Source organism: Pungitius pungitius, chromosome 13, assembly GCF_949316345.1.
Source record: "Pungitius pungitius chromosome 13, fPunPun2.1, whole genome shotgun sequence".
Lineage (NCBI taxonomy): Eukaryota > Metazoa > Chordata > Actinopteri > Perciformes > Gasterosteidae > Pungitius > Pungitius pungitius.
Window position 1 is genome coordinate 6,086,627 of NC_084912.1, and position 18,513 is coordinate 6,105,139.

The 18,513-nt window shown below is 47.0% G+C and overlaps 2 protein-coding genes across 2 annotated transcripts in view; both read right to left on the reverse strand.

Annotated features, from left to right (window-relative positions):
- Positions 1-31: 31 nt before the first annotated feature.
- On the reverse strand, positions 32-6,483 carry dhx32b (DEAH (Asp-Glu-Ala-His) box polypeptide 32b). Its single transcript, XM_037466073.2, has 11 exons — positions 6,191-6,483; positions 5,878-6,071; positions 5,063-5,438; positions 4,715-4,963; positions 4,209-4,302; positions 3,982-4,131; positions 2,918-3,109; positions 2,702-2,830; positions 2,313-2,503; positions 1,464-1,654; positions 32-890 (listed from the first exon to the last, which is right to left on the reverse strand). Exons 1-11 carry the CDS (start codon positions 6,467-6,469, stop codon positions 713-715), a joined length of 2,223 nt encoding a protein of 740 aa, XP_037321970.2. The 5' UTR covers positions 6,470-6,483; the 3' UTR covers positions 32-712.
- Positions 6,484-7,160: 677 nt separating this feature from the next.
- adam12b (ADAM metallopeptidase domain 12b) overlaps positions 7,161-18,513 on the reverse strand; it is a 57,840-nt gene continuing 46,487 nt past the window's right edge. The window contains exons 17-23 of the mRNA XM_037466081.2: positions 16,749-16,826; positions 14,900-15,008; positions 14,513-14,651; positions 13,813-13,921; positions 12,279-12,530; positions 9,564-9,739; positions 7,161-9,216 (exon numbers count right to left, since the gene is read on the reverse strand). Coding sequence (XP_037321978.2) covers positions 9,165-9,216; positions 9,564-9,739; positions 12,279-12,530; positions 13,813-13,921; positions 14,513-14,651; positions 14,900-15,008; positions 16,749-16,826 — 915 coding nt within the window. The 3' untranslated portion in view covers positions 7,161-9,164. The remainder of the gene's footprint in view (positions 9,217-9,563; positions 9,740-12,278; positions 12,531-13,812; positions 13,922-14,512; positions 14,652-14,899; positions 15,009-16,748; positions 16,827-18,513) is intronic.

Consider the following 18,513-nt stretch of genomic DNA (forward strand, 5'->3'; position numbering starts at 1 on the left):
GCATTGGTTTGTCAAAGTGGGTCGGGCCTTGGTTCTTGCCTCACCGTTCAGCTCGATTCGCTACAGATGGGACACAATGTTTTCAATGCAATGTCAGTGAATTAGGTCACTGGTTCACTAACGGTGTGGTGAACCGGATCCACACCAGATGGAGCTGCAGGTGGGCCCAAACCCTCCCTGCACCTCATTAATCATGCTGGACCCTCAAGGCTGTGGGTGAAGGTAACGTGGGGGACCTGGAGAATAACCATTGCTTGAGTAGAACACAATTTGACATTTTTAAACTCATGAGAAAGGATCCGACCAGCAACAGTGTGTCGCCTTCAGAGGGACAAATTGGCATAAATGGGACCGAATATTCACAAGTGCGCCATGTTTCTACAGCAGAAACCAGACTCCGATCTACTCGGGGCACGTTTTGGACCCATGGTCAGTCCTCTTGCACGCTTAGTAATCAGATGTTAAATAGGTGGATCAATACATATAATTAATCAGGCACTGAAAACCAAGATCAAAAGAGCAATTCTTGTTTTTTAATTAAATATATTAATGCATTTTGTGAAACTATTAAACAATGTGGTATTGTGACATATGGAGGAAATTAAAATATATGACCAAACATACTAATGAAAATTGTGCTTCCGTTCAACATAGAGCAAAACGTCCGACGGGTTATTTCATCACAGTCACTGGGAGCAGAGGGTTCCAGTATTCATTGGAGGACACAGCGGTCAGAAGTCTGCTCCTCCTCGGGGGGTTTGTCTGCTGAGGTCGGCGGTTTCTCCTTTTGGTACCGAGAAGCTCCGTGGTTCAAAATGTTTTGCAGGATGTCTTTGCTCTCACTAGGCGGGAGATTGTAGAAAAAATACTGTGGTGCCATCCGAATGAACCTAGGAGGGGAGGAGAGGACATTGTTGTTTGACTTTAGGAAGGACAGTCAAAAATATTTTTGTGTTGAAACTAAACTAATCTTTTCTTTTTTTTTTTTTTCAATTTGGATCGGTTCGGAAAGACTCATTTTTCTTCCTTCTTTCAGAGGAAGCACTTCCATCACTTAATGCATCCGCTATTTGGAACGCCAGCGAACGGATCGACGCGGTGTGGAACCTCACGGAGCACGACAAAAGGCTCCCCCCCCCACCCCCCCCTTCCATTAAGCTGCAGCTCTTCATCCCCGGGGATGTGTGCGGTTCCATAATCCCTCCCAACCGGCTGAATACGTGAGAGCGGGATTAGGATACCTCCCTGCACAACCTACGTGTACTCGTCTCTGTTCACCCCGGGGGGGGGGCCCTCACATCAGGAACCCAAAGGGAACAAGAATGAGTCGCTTAGAGCTGATCGGGGGGGATCAGCTCTAAGCTCCTTTGAACGTTGAAGGTGCGAGGGGGGGAGGGGGGGAGGGTTGGGCCACTGGGTTTCTATTAGAGCAACGAGAAGACCGTGTGATGGCTGACACTCACTCCTCCGGCGTGATGCGGGTGGCGGTGCGCAGGCAGTTCTCCTCGGAGAAGGAGTGCTCGTGGAACAGTACCCACTCGGGCAGGCCCGCCTCGGGGCTCCGGGCCCCGTAGACGGACAGCGGGTGGATCTGTGCCACGTGCTTGTGGGTCAGGATGAAGTAGTGGCCTGATCCATCCACGTCCCGCGCCACCTGAGGGGGGGAGTCACAGTCAGTCAGGCACAGGGGGACGGGTTCTCACCAAAGTGACTGGAGCCACTTAAGGGCCTGGATAGCACATTGAATAAAAAAAAAGAAAAAAAGATTGATTTCTTCGAAGAAACCTTTTTAACAGCTGAAATACTGACAACAGTGGTGGAGAAAAGAGGAAGTGAGGATTTAAGGGCAAGAATTGAGCTAAAGTTAAAACATGTAATTTAATGAACAGATAAACAGGTAAAACTCAAAGAATTAGAATATTGTTCAAAAGTTCATTTATTTCAGTAATTCAACTTAAAAGGTGAAACTAATATATTATAGAGACTCATTACAAGCAAAGTAAGATATTTCAAGCCTTTATTTGATATCATTTTGGATGATTATGGCATACAGCTTATGAAAACCCCCAAATTCAAATGCCCACACTGCCAAGAAAAAAAAAAGTCAGCATCTAAAATGTCCTGGTAGACGGTTAAGTTGAATCACTGAAATGAATGAACTTTTGCACGATATTCTAATTTTTCGAGTTTCACCTGTAAACCTGTAAAGAGGAGCCATTATCGCTGTCTTTGAGGCAAGACAACATGTTTTAATCTGTTCATATAATAATTGTCTCATGTTTTTGGTGACATAACCATCAATGTGTTCTGACCTGCATGAAGAACCCCGCCAGCAGGGCCCTCTTGATGTTCCGGGCGTTGTTCCGCGAGCCGAAGGCGGGCGGCGAGATGGGCAGCTCGATCCTCCTCAGGGTGTCCAGGAGCTCGGCGCGAAGCGCGTCGGCCGCCAGCAGGGCGCCGCGGTTCAGGCCCCGCTCCTCACACCACGCGTCCACATCGCAGTCTTTGTGCAAAGGGGACGAGGACACGAGGAGGAGGAGACGATTATAGGAACCAACGGGACGTTTTTTAAGGATGTCAGAATTTGTTATTTTCATTACAACGCGCTTAGAATTTCATTTTCCGGGTTCTGCTAAATGAATTTTCTTCATTCACTGCAACGCTTGCGTTGTTCCGTGCAGGCGACGCTCCGTGAACTCACGCGGGTCCTGCTGCCGCTGCTCGAAGGCCCTGTAGATATTGATGAGGGTGAAGTGGTCCCCCTCTGGGTGATGGAGGTCCATGTGGCCCCGGGTCCACTCCGCCGAGGGAACCGTGAAGCAAGTCGGTGCTGAAAACAAACCGCGGGGGAACGGGGTGTTTAGAACCCACCGTTTACGACGCGCTACATGAGAGATGTTTGTTTGGACGGAGGTACCCGTTAGCATGGCGGCGGCGATGACCACCTCGCTAACGCAGTCAAACTCGCAGGAAGCGAGCAGAGTTTTGGCCATCTGGGGCTCCAGGGGGAACTCGGACATGACGATGCCAATCTCAGAGAGGTTGCCATCGTTATCCAGAGCTGCAAGGTAGTCCAGCTCCTCCAGAGCCTGCATTAGGCCTTCGGGATCTGGCTTGGAAAGGTTTTTACATTATGCATTGTTGTTTTATTTGATAAAATTCAATATTTGTCAAACTGGGAACCAAATCCTTTAGAAAGCCAGTACATGAATGTATTAATGTCTAGAATTGACTCTCGCAGAATATTAATTACATACAAATGTACTTTGACTAACAGAGGATTATTTCTTTTAGTTTTCATGATGTGTGAACTAAAGGGTGATACCCTGGGAAAATCCCCTGCAGTTCACTGGCACCCTGGTGGGCGAGCATGAGTGAAAAGGCAAGTAGGAGATTAGGATTTTATAATCCTCATCAACATCTGCCGTGCATCGCTATGCAAAATGAAAACGGTCATGTTAAAAAAGCAGATTTTTTATTATGCCGTTGCAAAAAAACAACAACAACATGCTTTTCACTGAACATCGCAGTGAGACAATGACACAGAGAGTGAATTAAATCCACCTTCTTTCTGTTATCATCTTCACTCCCACAGACCAACGCTGCGTCTATGCTCTAATCAACTAATGGGAGTCTCCCTGCGTGTGTGCGTGTGTGTGTGTGTGTGTGTTAGTGTCAGTGGGGGGCGAACAGATCCGGGGGGGGGGGGGGGGGGGTGAACAAAAGCACATGGAAGCAGGTCAGCTCTAAAAGGATGCCGGCAGAACAGGAGCTGTCAGTTCAGCTGAAGCACGGCTCACCGGACACCCAAAAAAAAAAAGTTCCTGTGTTGCAACAAAAGGGAACGGACCGACCGAACAGCAGAATCCATCTCATTACCACGGAGGACGATGGGAAACAACACGTGCGCTTTTAGTCCCTGCAAACGTCACATACAGATACATCATTAATGACATGTTTGTTGCTTTTTGTAAACCTCACCCGGCCTGTCGATGAAGTCGCAGTGGCCCAGGCCGGCGATCTCCATCCTCTTCAAGAAGAGCACCGTGGAAGAGATGTCCGACTCCACAACGCGAGGCCGAGTCGCCGCGGGAAGCCGTCGGTCCTCTGGGTACAGACAAAAGCACTTGCCTACAGTAGAAGGAAGAATATTTATTAATTTAAGCTGCCAGCGATTCGCATCCAAAGTGTTTGGTGAAAGGTCTCACCTGCTGGACCTGCCAGCTGGCTGCGACATGTGGCTTGACTCGAGCTGATTGGCTGAATGGTGACGGAGTTCGTTCTGATCCTGGGGTTATAAACCTGCAACGCCATCACTGTTACTCAAGTTAAATGTCTCATAAATACTTCTTCCACACCCGATTAACCCGATAAATAACAGTAGGGTCGTCAACATCAACGCAAGAAAAACATTGTAACGCCATTAACCGAGATTAATTAATTTGAAAATATGTGATTAATTAGTGGCGAATAAAGCTGATTCTGAGAGACAAATCTACAGTAAAAACAGAGAATGAAAGTTCTCAAATCTTGATTTACTGGTGTACATTTAAGGGTTTGGGCATTTATGATAATTGATTGTTAAATATTCAATTTCAGACTTCTACAAGAATTGTGTTCAGAATTGTTTTACCACGATGCTCCACCCTTCAACCTACTTCCACATTCGTTGTTACTTGACGTCTAACTCGAGGGCCCATAAGGACTAACTTACGAGTCTCTTCCCGAGGCCGGCGTCAATCACGAAGCGTATCGAGCCGGCGGCCCAGAAGAAGTCCTCGTTTGGACTGGCTGTGAGGAACACTCTGCGGGTCAGACCCGTCCCCTCCTCCTCTTCCTCCCCCCCCGTGATTGGCAGGTTCCCGGGCTGGCCAGGGTGCACGGCGACGGGCAGCAGCTCGCCCAGATCGGAGGGTAAGCTGTGCCCCTCCTGACACAGGATGTCACGGGCCAGATCTATCTCCTAAAACCCAAAAAGGAACATCAAAGTCGGAAGAGGAGGCTCCTCAGACGGGTGATTACCTCACTGCGAGCGCTGCTTTAAAAAAAATGATATCTATACCTGCGTCGTCACCAGAAAAACCACCACATCCCCTTCCTCTTCCGTGTGGTGGATCTCCAGCACCAGGCGGACGGCGGAGAGGAAGTAACCGTCGCCCGTGCTGCTGTGCACCACCTCCCCGGCGCCGGGGCTCTCCAGGAGGATCACGGGGGCCGCCGAGCCGGCGAAGTGGGCCAGCTGCTTCGCGTCCGGTTCCACAGCCGTGAGAAGGACCACCCGGAGCCCCGGCCTCTGCAGGGCAATGTCCTTCAGCAGACCCCGGAGCACGTCGGTGGCCACGGTCCTCTGGTGGGCCTGGTCCACCACCACCACGCCGTAGCGCTCGAGCAAAGGGTCCGACATCATCTCCCTCAGGAGCGTGACGTCCGTGCAGTACCTTTAAGCGGAGGAAACGGGTGCTTGGTACACAGGGAGGGAGCAAACCGTGTCAATGATGGCATGAAATGAATAACCGGGTCTCCTCATTTATAAGCTTCTGTGTGGGAAGAGAGGAGATCCAGAACGGCGTTTTAATGAAAGGCACCTCAGCTTTTGCCCCAATTAGTGTAATTCACTCTGATAATTAGTCTGAGGAGTGGATACTTTCTCCTCAATGTACTGGTACCCACATGACTGAGGGTGACACATGGGCAGACAAGGAGGAGGGGGGCTGAAAAGAGCCCCCCCCCCCCAGGGCCATTGTTCACTTCTCTTTTGTGAGTAAGAAAAGGCGCGACTGCGCTTCACTGAAACCCCGTTGAAAGGGCGAGAGCAAGCGGCCCGATAAGAGAAACCGCCGGACGCCTCCGGGACGTGGACCTCAGCGCCCGGTGTACCTGAGCACCGTGTCGTGGGTGGAACACGCCTCCAGAGGGATGTCGTACCCGACCTCGTGACCGATGTTGACGTCCATCTCGTCGGCCGCCCTCAAGGCGAGATCCACCGCCTGCTGAGGGTGAATCTGGGTACAAACCACCACGCCGTGCTGGAACCGGACCGACAGGCAGAACTCGGCACACCACTGGGGAATCTGGGGGGGGTTTGAAATGAGAGTGAGACAGGTTTACATGACAGGTGCTTCCCCACTATGACCACAGGGTTTGAATGTCTCCCTTTTGCATGAATAACATGTGGAATGTTTTCACTCACTTGAGAACTTCTCCCAGTTCTGGCCGAGCCGCTGACGATGACAAAGCGTCCTTTGGCCAAAGTGTCCATGAAGTCGCTCTTTGCTCTCCACACGGGCAGCTCCTTCCTTTCTCGGAGCAGTTTGTAATATCTGGAGGAGTGAGGCAGTCCATCAAACCGACTAAGCTCCAAGACGCCGTCATAGCCTTTGTCCCCCGGACTGGAGGCTTCTGTCTCTGCAGGGTGGGATTTCCCCTCCGAGTAATCCCCTCCGGACGCACCGGTCATCTCCTGCGCCATCACAAGCGAGCTGCCAGTCCGTGCCGTCTAAACTCAAACTTCCATTCTGCGGATCCAGGGGAAATGAGGGCGGGGCCAGACAGACGGCCTCGGGCCAGCGAAGCACAAATGAAAGGCACTGTGGGAGGCCGGCCCAGCGCGGGTCATGTGGCCACTGATCCCGTGGAAGTGGCACACGCACACACACACACACACACACACACACACACACGCACACACGCACACACGCACGCACTGGCGGGAGGGCGGAGACAGAGAGACTCAGCTGGGTTCTGACTAGTAAAACGCATTCATTTATCAACGTTGGGGTGGAGTACAGATGTCTGCTCGACTTTCCTCATCAGTGTTACTGAAATGTTTTGAATGTTTTGAATCTCACACCTTTAAAGCTGAATAGTACAACAGTTGACTGCGTTAGTTGTTTAATGCTATTCCGACTGAAAAGAATAATTGTGTTTGCTTTTGAAACAATCAGGCTGTTTTTAGTTACAGACATTGACAAATGTCATTTAATTTGTTAATGTGTCTGTTTAATTGACACTTTGGACATCAAGGAGTACGCTTTTGTTTGTGTTGATGGAGCTGGTCCTTAATTAGGACTCGAGTGCATCTTCACCGCTCGGTTTGAGGCAGAAAATTGAGGAAAGCTTCGGCTTTGGTGATGACCGGTGTCTTCAGGCAGGTGGCAGTAGTGAACAAACCATGATGGTCGGTTCTGTTCCACCTGAAGTCCGGCAGCAGAGCGGGCCTTCATATAAAGAATGAAGTAAGACTTTCACAGGGGAAAATGACACACACCCCCGAGGTGTTTATTGCTTGCTGCTGAGAGGAGAGGAGGGTCAAAGGGTTCTATGTTTTTTATGTTTAGGCACACCCAGAAAAACAACAACAAAAAAGGTCAATTATTTGGGCACATCGAATGGTGGAAATATTTTTCTTATGAACTGCTGTTTGCCTCTTTAACATCGACTTGTGGTTTTGAAAAGTTCATCTCAAGCCATTTTCTTTTTGAAGTTTTTTGAATATCAAAGTGAAAATGCAATTAAAACTTGTTATAAACAGCTGTAAAGGGATTTTTATTTGGCTCTCATCAATAAAATCTCTCGTTTAAAATGTTAACCCAAAACATTCGTCCCTGGCTTGGATTCTTCAAAGTCATGTTTTCATCACCCGGTGTAAATGGGGCACAACCTCAAAGCAATTCTTATATTACTGTGCTTTGAAAAAAAAGAAGAAAAAATCTAATGATAACATACAATATTGACTCTTTACAATGGTTTAAACAGGGTACACGGATGTAATTAAACACAGCACATTTAAGATATTTTTTTTTACAAATGGAATAAACATTTAAGGGCTACAAACAGCACACAAACATTTTCCAGCGGGGGGGCAGTTACTCTGAACACCTCCGAAACAAGAGAAGCATCGCGTCTGTACACTGTGAGCAACGCAGGTACGCAGTGCCTCGCCGACTCTGCAGCCTCCGGCCACGCCGACAAGGTACGCGCTGCATTTGAAAATACTTCCAACTACAAAAAGCGTCATCCAAAGTGAACATGAAAAAAAAAAACACACACAGCGCTTTTTACAACAGCAAATCAACAACAAATCACATTTTAGGACGTGTCCTAACTCGAGGAGCAAATGCCATGCTCTGAAGGCAGGAATGATCTCAAGAGTTCAAGAATATCAAAATCCATACAAAATCAAAATGGAACGTTCTAAAAGCAAACAAATGGTGTTGAACACGTTGCTGGAGACGGTTTGGAAAGCTCACAGTGCTGAAGTCATCCTGCTCGGCCTCGAAACCCCCCCCGAAGGACACGGCGAGCGAGAGCGTTAAACACACAAACACCAGAGTTAACGTTGAGCTATTTGCTGTTGATGTCATTCTTCTGGAACACAATCAGCCTGTCCATTCTGTGGAGATTGTCTGCCACGATGCGGAGTCCGTTGTGCGTCCCGAGCTGTGTGTCACAAGCCGGTCTGAAAAAGGGGCGAAAATCGCTCCTCCTATGAAGTACTTTAGCGCCAAAGCTGAATTCACAAGGTAACACGCAGTAAAATGAGCTGATCAAATCGATTCCACGATAAAAACGTAGTACAGTTCACTGTATGTGATTTAAAAAAACAATTCAGATTATAATCAACCTTTTTTTTAAAGCACCGTGTCAACATTAATATAGAAATGGTGTATTTGGTATTGAATTCATCATAAAAATATTTTAAAAAAATCACCCACAAGCTACACCGATAACGTGACGAGTTGTGCTCCATTTTCCTTTGTCTTCACGTTGGCCCCAACAAACAAGCCGGCTCTTCAAATATCCAAGCAACACAACTGGTTATAAAAACATCATATATTTCGGCATTTCATTGGAGGAAAAGTATAAAAAACCGACAAAGAATGCAAAAGAAATATTTGTTTTTCTTTTTTTTCTTGACTTGTCCCTCTCAATGAGTGTCCTGTGCACAAAATCGCGGTAAAATAATAAATAGATAAATAGTTCATTGGTACCTGAGTGAGGACAACAAAGCACCTTCTAGAAACGTAGCACCGCGGTGTGGTGTCAGCCACCTTCCACCACAAACTCTGCCACACTCCCGACTGTCCAAGAGGCCTTTGCAGAGGCCCGGTGAAGTTAGTGCAAATGAACAGAGTCTCCGTCTGTTGGCGTGAGAATCTGCTCGCTCAGCAGTCCTTTGGAGCCTTGGGCGGCCTGTAGGGCAACATCGGCACGGGTCTGCAACGGAAGCACAAGCGGCACGACGCAGAGGTGACCGAGGTTGGATCGAAAAGGAAACACTTTTGATTGAATAGAATGCATTTGAAATGAGTTGAAGAGCTACAATGAGAGTTTTTCATTTAGACTTCAATGGAAGAACAACTAGCTCGCAACTGATTCGGAAAATACGTCACCTCCCTGACATCACCCTCTCCTCCCCCCCCCCCACCTGTCATGTAAACCTGTCTCACTCTCATTTCAAACCCCCCCCCCCCCCTCCCACGCCCCCTCCTGTGTGTCTCCAATCGTGAACAAGGCTGAGACAAAAACATAAGAAACCATCGCACACACACACACACACACACCTGTTGGGTAAAGGGATGGTGGGAGGAGGCCTGGGCACGGTGGGGGTGGGCACGGGGAGGGGTCCGGCTCCCGGGATGTGGACCCTCCCCGCCGTGAGACTGTGGCCCCGCCGAGAGCTCCTCCCCAGCGGGTCCGCGGGGAGCGGTTTCTGAGGCGGACTGGGTTTCTCCAAGTCCTGAGGGAGAAAGTCAAGTTAAAACAACAGATTCATTTTCTAATCAACTGATTTCAGAGGAAGATTAAACCTGCACTTAAATTATTATCCAAGCAGAAGAACTGAAATGAATTACAAAAACACAACAAAAGCACATGACTCTCATCTCCAAAACCTGGATAGTATTTCATGTCCCCTTCTACCTCCCTCTGAATACGGACCAGCTGCATAGCAGCTACCTGGAAACAAAGACGGACACGTTTCACTAGAGGGCACTGTGTCATCAGTCTCTTCTCTGGATTAGAGAGAAGAGACTGATCCTCTTGTCTCCGTCCACCTCTGTGTGAGAGGAGAAGGTTATCTGCACAAAGGGGGCCATCACGTGTTGCCGATCTACAGCGAGGAGGCGATGAACATCTGCTACCAGCTCTCCGGGCCGATGTCAACACGACGCACGGAAAACCTCTGTCACGACACCACGCCACACCACACCACACACTCGGAGGAATACGTGGACAAGAGGGAAATAATAGGCACACGGGGGGGGGGGGGGGGGGGAAATCAACGTAGAGCCTCGTAGATTTAAACATTTTGGGTTTTCAGTGACTTGTTCCCTGACGGCCGCAGGGCGGCGATGAGCGGCGTCCTCGGCCTGAACAGACAGAGGCGGGACCTCGACGCCATCCAACCCCCCCCCCACCACCCTGTGTGCTGATCCATACGTCCTTTTGACCATGCATGTCAGTGTGTTCTTGCAGATTGGAATAAGTATCGATGACAAGATAATAATCTGCAATCCACAAGTTGTTTCGTGCAACCATTCGTTCTTTTCTGATTGAACAAAATCGATCAATTGTTTCAGTTCTGGATAAATACAGTCACAAATTCAGCAATAACATGAGACATAACATATTTAGAAGACAACTTTCCGAGTAGCACGCTAAAATAAAATAATGATAACAATATGAATATTATAAGCCTACTTGTCAAACAACAACAGCAACAATTCACTAATGCAATACAATATTCATGAGCCACGGTGCCCTGTAGTAGTCTCTTTAGCGAGACAATTACTTTCCCAACTCATAATGTGCAAAACTCTGTGTTTACATCAGCCTAAAGCGCTTCGGATGCAGTTAAGAAAAATACAAGACGCCCCACAGAGGTTGAGATGCTACAATGCTTTAATCAGATGGGGGGCCCCTAGAGAGCGGCTTAGTGGGATCGCCGTACTCTGCCTCTGAATCACAGCCCAGCCGTGAGAATTTGGGAATAGGAAAAGTACAACTGAACAAACGAGAGCATCTCACGGACGGTTTAGTTGACGGCAAGAAAAAGCACAACAAGTTGTTTTCAACGTGTCGGTGTTTTGCAAAAGGTCTGCACCGACAAAAACAAGGACGCAGAGAGGCCGATGCATTATGATGCACGTGGGTGCGTTCGAGGCATTTTACTGCCTACAAAATATTGTTCAGTGAAAGTATAAAAGAGCAGCTTAAGTAAAGCACGCTGGCCTTTGATTGTTTCGACTGCTCCCCTGAAGGATTAAAACATTAAAAAGGTGTGATAATTCCACCTTCCCCGTCCGTCGAGCTGTTGCTGGGGTTCTGTTAAGCTCTCCAGCGACCCGAGTGAAGGCCTCACACCACAAAGCCGACAAACCGCATCCAACACAACTGCAGTCAATGCTCGGGGGTAAATTATCTCAGGATTTAGAGGCACCACCACCAAGTCCACGGATTTACTATCCCACCCCCCCCCGCCGTTGCATCCACAGACTGCCGGCTCAGCAGAAAGCGGCGCCTTGCTTTCAGGGAAGGAGACGGATTGAACTTAGTCGCCGACGTGTGGGAGAGCGAGTCGGGCCGCGCTTTGCTTACGACCTTTAAACAGGTGGCGAGGCGAGTTTCAGACATTAACTGCGATCTGCATGTGTTTTACATTTGGGGCAGGACATTTTTGAAGAGCACCCTTTCAGATTGATTTCCTGGCTTCCATTACAACACCATTAGTTTCTGTGTGTGGTGGTATGAAAATCATGAGACTTCTTGATTGACCGGAACCGTCCATCGCAGTAGTATTTCTTTTATCACATAAGTTATATTACTTTCACTCATTTTAAACAGACGTTAACCGAACCAAGTTTATAGCCAAAATCTGCACCTTTGCACAAGGATCCAGTAGAATATTACTAGAACAATGTTATGTGATAAAAAAACAACTAATTTCAGTTGTCAGAATGTGCTTAAATGCACCACCAATGATGATGATGATCAATTAGGAATTGATGTTCCCCTTGACTTTACCAAGTCTCAGGGGGATGATTTTCATGCTTTATTAAATAAAACCAAAATGGCTTAGAATGCACTGTATAACCTAATTTAGAAACCTGTGTTATGGTTTAGAAGTTGGTAATCTTCACTAAAACAGCTTGAGCTTTTTAAATGGGCCACGCCATATTTGGTGATCCACATAAAATATTAAAATATTAAAAGACAATTCATGAGAACGAAAAAGCTACAAACTTTGCAGGCTTTCTAAACTCCCGAGTCAAACCAACCTGGTCCAGCCTGTAGGACGGCTGCTGGCGGGGCAGACTGAGAAAGGGGGTCACCCGCGGCGGCGAGAGGGGCGTGCGGGCCGGCAGCACCCTGTGCGGGGCCGGGACGGGAGGCAGAGCGGGCTGGCCCACACTCAGGGACACCGGCATGGGCTGGCTGATGTGCAGCGGCTGGTAGAAGGGCAGCCGGCGCAGGCTGTGGGAGTGGAAGTTGTGCGGGGGCAGAAGGGGCTCGGCACTCATGAACGACGGCTGAAGAGGGGACAAGAGGGAGGAGATGCTCTCAGTGGCTCCAGCAACGGTCCGTTTATGTCAGAGGTGTTACGAGGAAGTACAGTTCACCGTTGTTGTACCGTTGTATTCTTGTGCAGCTCACATGCACAATAGGATTTGTTTAGTTTACTAGTTAACATAATCACACACATGACATTTTCTTTTTTCGGAAACTAAAACAAGCAACAATTTGAAGTACCTCTGTTGGGTCACATCGCATTAATGTGCGTTCGGTGTCTGTGTCAATGTGAGTGTGTACCAAAATATGACTCTAAGATGTCAAACGAGAACTGCAACAGACACTTTTTTCCCGGACAACTTATAGAATGCATTCTGAACATCAGATCAATTATAAACAAATAAAATCATCAACACATTTATAGTCATAAAGAACATGCAGTCTTTGCAGGCAAAACCCCACATTAGTCACACTGCTCTGATTCGTGTGAAATAGCAATAACAACTTATTGAATATGACGTTGTGAAATAGTCTGAGCGCACGTCCCGAGCAGCTGTTAGCTCCAATATCCAGAACAAAGGAACATGTCCATAAAGGATTTGGCTGCTGGACAACAAATCCACACATGTTGAGTGTTAGTGGACACTAGCGAGTGGCTGGAGCAGTCGCCATAATAAGAACAGGCTGTTTTTCTGGAGTGGTTCTGTACAGAATACTAATGAAGATGGATGAAGACTGGATACACATCTAAGCCCAATTAAGATAAAAGATAACTTTCATACAGAGTTGCAAACATAAATCACATCCACACAGTCGTGTTCATATTTTGCATTTGTCACATGGGTATAAATGGAAGGTAATCCTTCTTTGCGCTCATCACTTCCAGCAAACAAATCAAAAACTTCTTTATTAGTCTTGATTAAAAAAAAAAAATCTTCATCACGCACACCCCATTAAAGAGGCTCAAATAACGACATCCGGAGTCTCATTCGTGTGGATCGATCTCTGAATTGCAGTTTCTATTGCCTCCTTTCACCCAAAAGCGCTGTAATTATTACTTCTCATAAAGATGTACATAAAGAGACGCAAAATCAATTAGGTGAAATGTTGTTTTGTGAACAAAGCCCCGGGAGCTTGACAACTCTGCGCCACGGCTCGGAGGTCTGTGAAGGGGTCTACTACAGTGTGATTACAAAAATAAATCAAATCAAATGGGCCCCGGCAGACACACACGGAAAAGTAAACGCTGACACACAGTGATGTGATGCTGCAGTAAGAGACATTTCGTTTGGAGCAACTCACCTTATAAATGTTGCCTCCGGAGGGTTTGGGTGGCGGCTTGCGCTGTGGCGTCGGCCTGTAGATGGACTGAGTCCTGATGGGGCTGGTTGGACTGTTGGCCTCCACAGATCTATAACAACAACAGCAATGTGTCACATGTTTCATGCATTTGTTTGCATGTTGATCACTTGACTCACAGTATTTATGGCTCATCGGTAAAGCAGTGTTTGCTCTTCATGCTGCTCACTTTGTTTTATTTTTCTTACCATGAGACTAAAAACATTTTTGTGTGTGTCAAATGATCAATAAATATGGCCTGTTTTCCTCAAGGTTTAAAATGCTGCTCATGAAAAGGAAATGAAAAGCTTCAGTAAAAACAACCTTTCAGTCGGATTGAATTGACCATTGATGGGCTGATGTTTTATAACTGCCAATCAAATGTGGTGAAATCATTCACATAAAATCCGAATGAGGAAGGTTAGCATGCTTTTTGAGCATTTCATTCTTCATAGACATAATTTAATGATGTGTTTTCCAATTTCAACTTCGATCCATGCTCATTTATTCGCAAATAATGTAAAAAACGCAAATAAAAAAAAGTTTTCAGGGGGCTTTAAAAGGCTCAAACTACTTATTTCAGTGTTTCCATCTATATTTCTATCTATTAATAATCTTAATTATAATAACGTCTCTAATGGTCAATGACGAAGGGACAGGTCACCTGAACTTCTCCAAGGTGCTCTTCTTATTGGTGAAGAGGAGGCGCAGCAGAGTCTTCCTCCTCAGGAAGATGACGACGAAGGTCACCAGAAGGCTGACCAGGGTGACCAGGATGGCCACAGTAATGACCACACTGTCGGCTGACGCCATATACGACAACACGCACATTAATACACACGCACGCACATCTACAGCACAGAATGAAGGGACATGACGCAGAGACTGTTACAGCTGGGCAACAGCGAGCGGCACAGTTTGTCATTCAACTTCATCTTCTCTCCAAGGCCCCCCCCAAAAAAAGGGGTGCGGGGGGGGAGTTGTGTAATTAGAGGAAAAGAAAGTGACTTGTCTAGATGAGTGGGGACTGAAATGAACTCGTCCACATTACCCGCCAGTCTCATTGGCCCGCTGTCAATGCTGCCGCCGAAGCCCGCTTCCTCGCAGAAGGGCGGGGCCCTGTGGGCCTCACAGTGGCAGTTCTTCTTGTTGTTGCACACCTGCAAACCACAGGTAGTTTTGCTGTATATTACACGCTGTGTTGACACAGAACAGTATCCAAAGGCATTTGTATTCTTACCAGCTAAACCTTAGACGTAAAGAACATCATGTATGGATCTAACAAGGGGAAACGGTTTTGTTTTTCATGAATAAACCACTCCTTTTCAGTGTGAGTGACTTCGAATGCAAGAGGACAGAACACATGTGGGTATTTCATCATTATAGATAAAACATGTGCATGGGAGAGTCCGTCTCGTAAAGCCTCGGGTTTCCAGGGCACAAGCTCCATCCAGGAGGATTCCCGGGTGAAGTAACTCGGTCCAGCTGTGGGCTGGAGGGGGGGTGGAGGGGGGGTGGAGGCCCGAGTTGTACAGCTGTGGGAGATTTGCATTTAGCAAAGACGAGCAGTCAAGTGCCGTCCCTGCCTCCTGGCCATGGACACTCCCTCGTGCAGGGTGACGGGGTTAAGAGGCACACAGGGGGGGGGGGGCTCAGAGGGAGGTATGATTTGTCCCGTGTGTGTTTGAAGGGAAATACGACAGCAGCATAGCAAATACGATCTCTTCAATTTGTAACAGGAAAAAAGATATCTCAATCAAGACTCAATGCGAAATCATTTACAGCCACCTTGTTCTTTAAAATCATCTTGAAATAAAGATGCATTAAAAAGACAATACAGGGAGACAGGTTATATCAATGCGATGGATTTGTCTGAGCTGCAATCAGTCAACAGCGTAAATATCAGAAAAGATGACACTTTTTGAAGATATATTGTTGATTTGGTCATCCAATGTAAAGAAAAGCCACACTCAGTAGATGTTAATGTACTTGAAAGTCGATGACAAGATAACGTGAGTTAACTTGCCAGGGAAACAACATTCTTCAAACTCCGAAAGTATATTCTGAAAATCTCCAGTCAGGTCTCGTACTGTGTAAAGTGATAGATGAAATGACGGAGAAGTTGATTTGGCAGATATCACTGTGATGCAGCTCAAGTCCCAACGCTCAATGGGAAACAATCAAACTGCTCTTCAATTCTCATGCAAAGTGGTAATATATATTGCAACCTGGCACTAGCTTTGTTGTGGAGCAACCAAATCTGTATGTTATTTTCTAATAACAGACTGATTTGGTTCAGGAGTGTTTGGCCTTTTGCAGGATAATAAGATAAAATGGTTGAGAAATATGCCATTTTAGATTCAAAGGCCTGGTTTCTCCCTGTTTTTAAGCTCTGAGAGGTGGAATGACAATGAAGTGTAGAGCTTACTTCGGGCTGAACGAGCCACTGGTAAATGGATTCGTAAAACTAAGCAACGCAAAGTAAATAAAACATGAATGTACCCTTTTTGAATTATTGATATGAATTACCAAGAGAGAAAGGTGCTCACGTCTTGGCACAAAGTGTTACTTTCATCCTGACTTAATAACGGCTCTCTCCCTGCAGGGCTGCACTGTTCAGTCCCTCACTCTGTAGTCAGAAGGTGATGAACGACAGCTTAGGCAGATCATACACGATGCTGCTAAGTGGGATTGATTAAGACCTCCGTGGGACAATGAAGATCCGGTGTACAAAATCGCAGCATCTGCCATAACTCTCTCTGCTGCTGTGCTACTATGTGCAATTACAGGGTAAAAGACTTCATTTTGTTCAGTTGGTTTAAACAGTGGCTAAAAACATAAACACACAGAGGGCCTTATTCAACTCAAAATATTACCCCCCGTGGATTCTTTGGACTCACCCCGCGTCCGTTGCACTTTCCAGAGCACTCGTGCACACCGAAGACACTGACGTTCTGGCACTGGCGGTTCAGGCACACCTTTAAAGAGGAGAGCATCGTTAGACAGAGAGATGGGACACGGGAGCCGGTAAAGGTGAAACATCTTCAGCCGCCAGGTGCGAGACTGAAAAAGCGGCCTGCTCCTCAAATGCAATAGTTGCAAAATGTGTAAATCCCCCCCCCCCCATTCTTTGTCAGCGCCTTTTATACAGAACAATGAGGCAGAATAACAGCGTCCAACAACCTGTGTAATCGGGGATTCAGAAGCACAACTGGTTGTTTTAGCAGTGAATGGAGACATTGATTTTGTATCTTATGATCGGGTCCTGGGATAAAATACATCTGCTGACATCATTCGGACCACAGATCAAGCTATTTAGGATAAACGTCCGCCAGGTGGGCCAACGATTGGATCCATGAAACTGTTTAACCAATAAACATGTCGGGTTAACACGGGTCAACAATCGGAGAGCGAAAAAAACAACCTTTACTGCAGTTTATTGGAGAAACAAAATGCACAATATGCTGTAAATCCCCCCCGGGGAGAAAAAAAACAAATACATAAATCTGGCAAAAGCTAGCTGCTGCTTTTATGTAGAAAATAGGCCGGTGTTAAAGCCGCTTTGAGCTTTCATCTTCCTGAAATTGCCCCTGCGGAGTGGATCAAGCCAACATAATGCTCTGATAGGCATAGAAAATAGAAAGCCAACAAAGGTCCAGAACAAAAACCCACCTGCAGGCCAGCAACATTTACAGATAATGTGTGGAGCTCGTTCACATTTAGCAGAGGCATCAGCCAGGGGACAACCGGGGCTGGCAAGCGGTCATTTTCTACACAAAGCTCAAAGGCTCTTTAGCTCCGAGGGGCAAGTGTGCTTCAGGTATCCGATAAAAGTGAGTGAGAGGATATCTGTACGAAAATGGTTATTTTTCAAGCATGACACGGCCCTCACACATCGAGCCTTTTCACGAGGTGAATGCAAAGGTTGAGCCAATCATCCGGCTCACAGGACACCTATAGGGGTACCTGTAAAGGAGCAAGGTTGGCCCCCCCGGGCAGCTCTGGGCCCGGGTGTCAAAACACGTGGGATGTATATTGAGAAAGGAAAACGTCTTTGCGCAACTGGATTAAAGCAAACATTAAGGAGTACTGGTGCGAGGAAGCAGGGAAGACTTCTGCTATCCAGAGTATCCGCTCTGACTGCATCCCTGTTTATGGCCCTGAACAACATTTTAGCTGGTACCATCGGTGGATGAAGGCCCGTAAACACCTCATTACTGAAGTTCCGCACGGGGAAACTTAAACTTAACCTCCAACGTGTGTACAGCTGCTATAGAGTCGCTATAACACTCATGTTAACTTGTTGCAAATGACCCGTGTGAGCCTCATACCATACGCCCTTACGACCGGTTTGCCATCAATGCGGGACCGAGAACGGGCCTCGCAGCCTTACATGGAGAGACGAGTGTTCCCGGCCAAAGATCTTTCGCTGCCTCATTCTTGGCAGAAAACAGCCCTGATGTCACTGGTGTGGGGAGGGAGGGTTTTTGAGGGCAGCACATAGAAGGAGAAAAGTTGAGGGACACACCTAAGAAAATAAAAGGGTTGCAATAATGATCTCGTTCAGCCCTCGGCGTGATGTTTATATATGGATCGCTGGCACCACTCAGGAATGAACTCTATTAGCCCTTTTCTTTTAGAAAGGCACTGTGTCCTTGCCTTTGC

What these genes read in the sequence shown, in the direction of transcription:
- dhx32b (XM_037466073.2), bottom strand. Translation starts at nt 6,469, where the DNA reads ATGGCGCAGGAGATGACCGGTGCGTCCGGAGGGGATTACTCGGAGGGG. An exon ending in CCGGCCTCGGGAAGAGACTC is followed by an intron (nt 4,303 to 4,714) that starts GTAAGTTAGTCC and finishes ATGGCGTTGCAG; the next exon opens with GTTTATAACCCCAGGATCAG. An exon ending in GCAGCGGCAGCAGGACCCGC is followed by an intron (nt 2,504 to 2,701) that starts GTGAGTTCACGG and finishes CTTTGCACAAAG; the next exon opens with ACTGCGATGTGGACGCGTGG.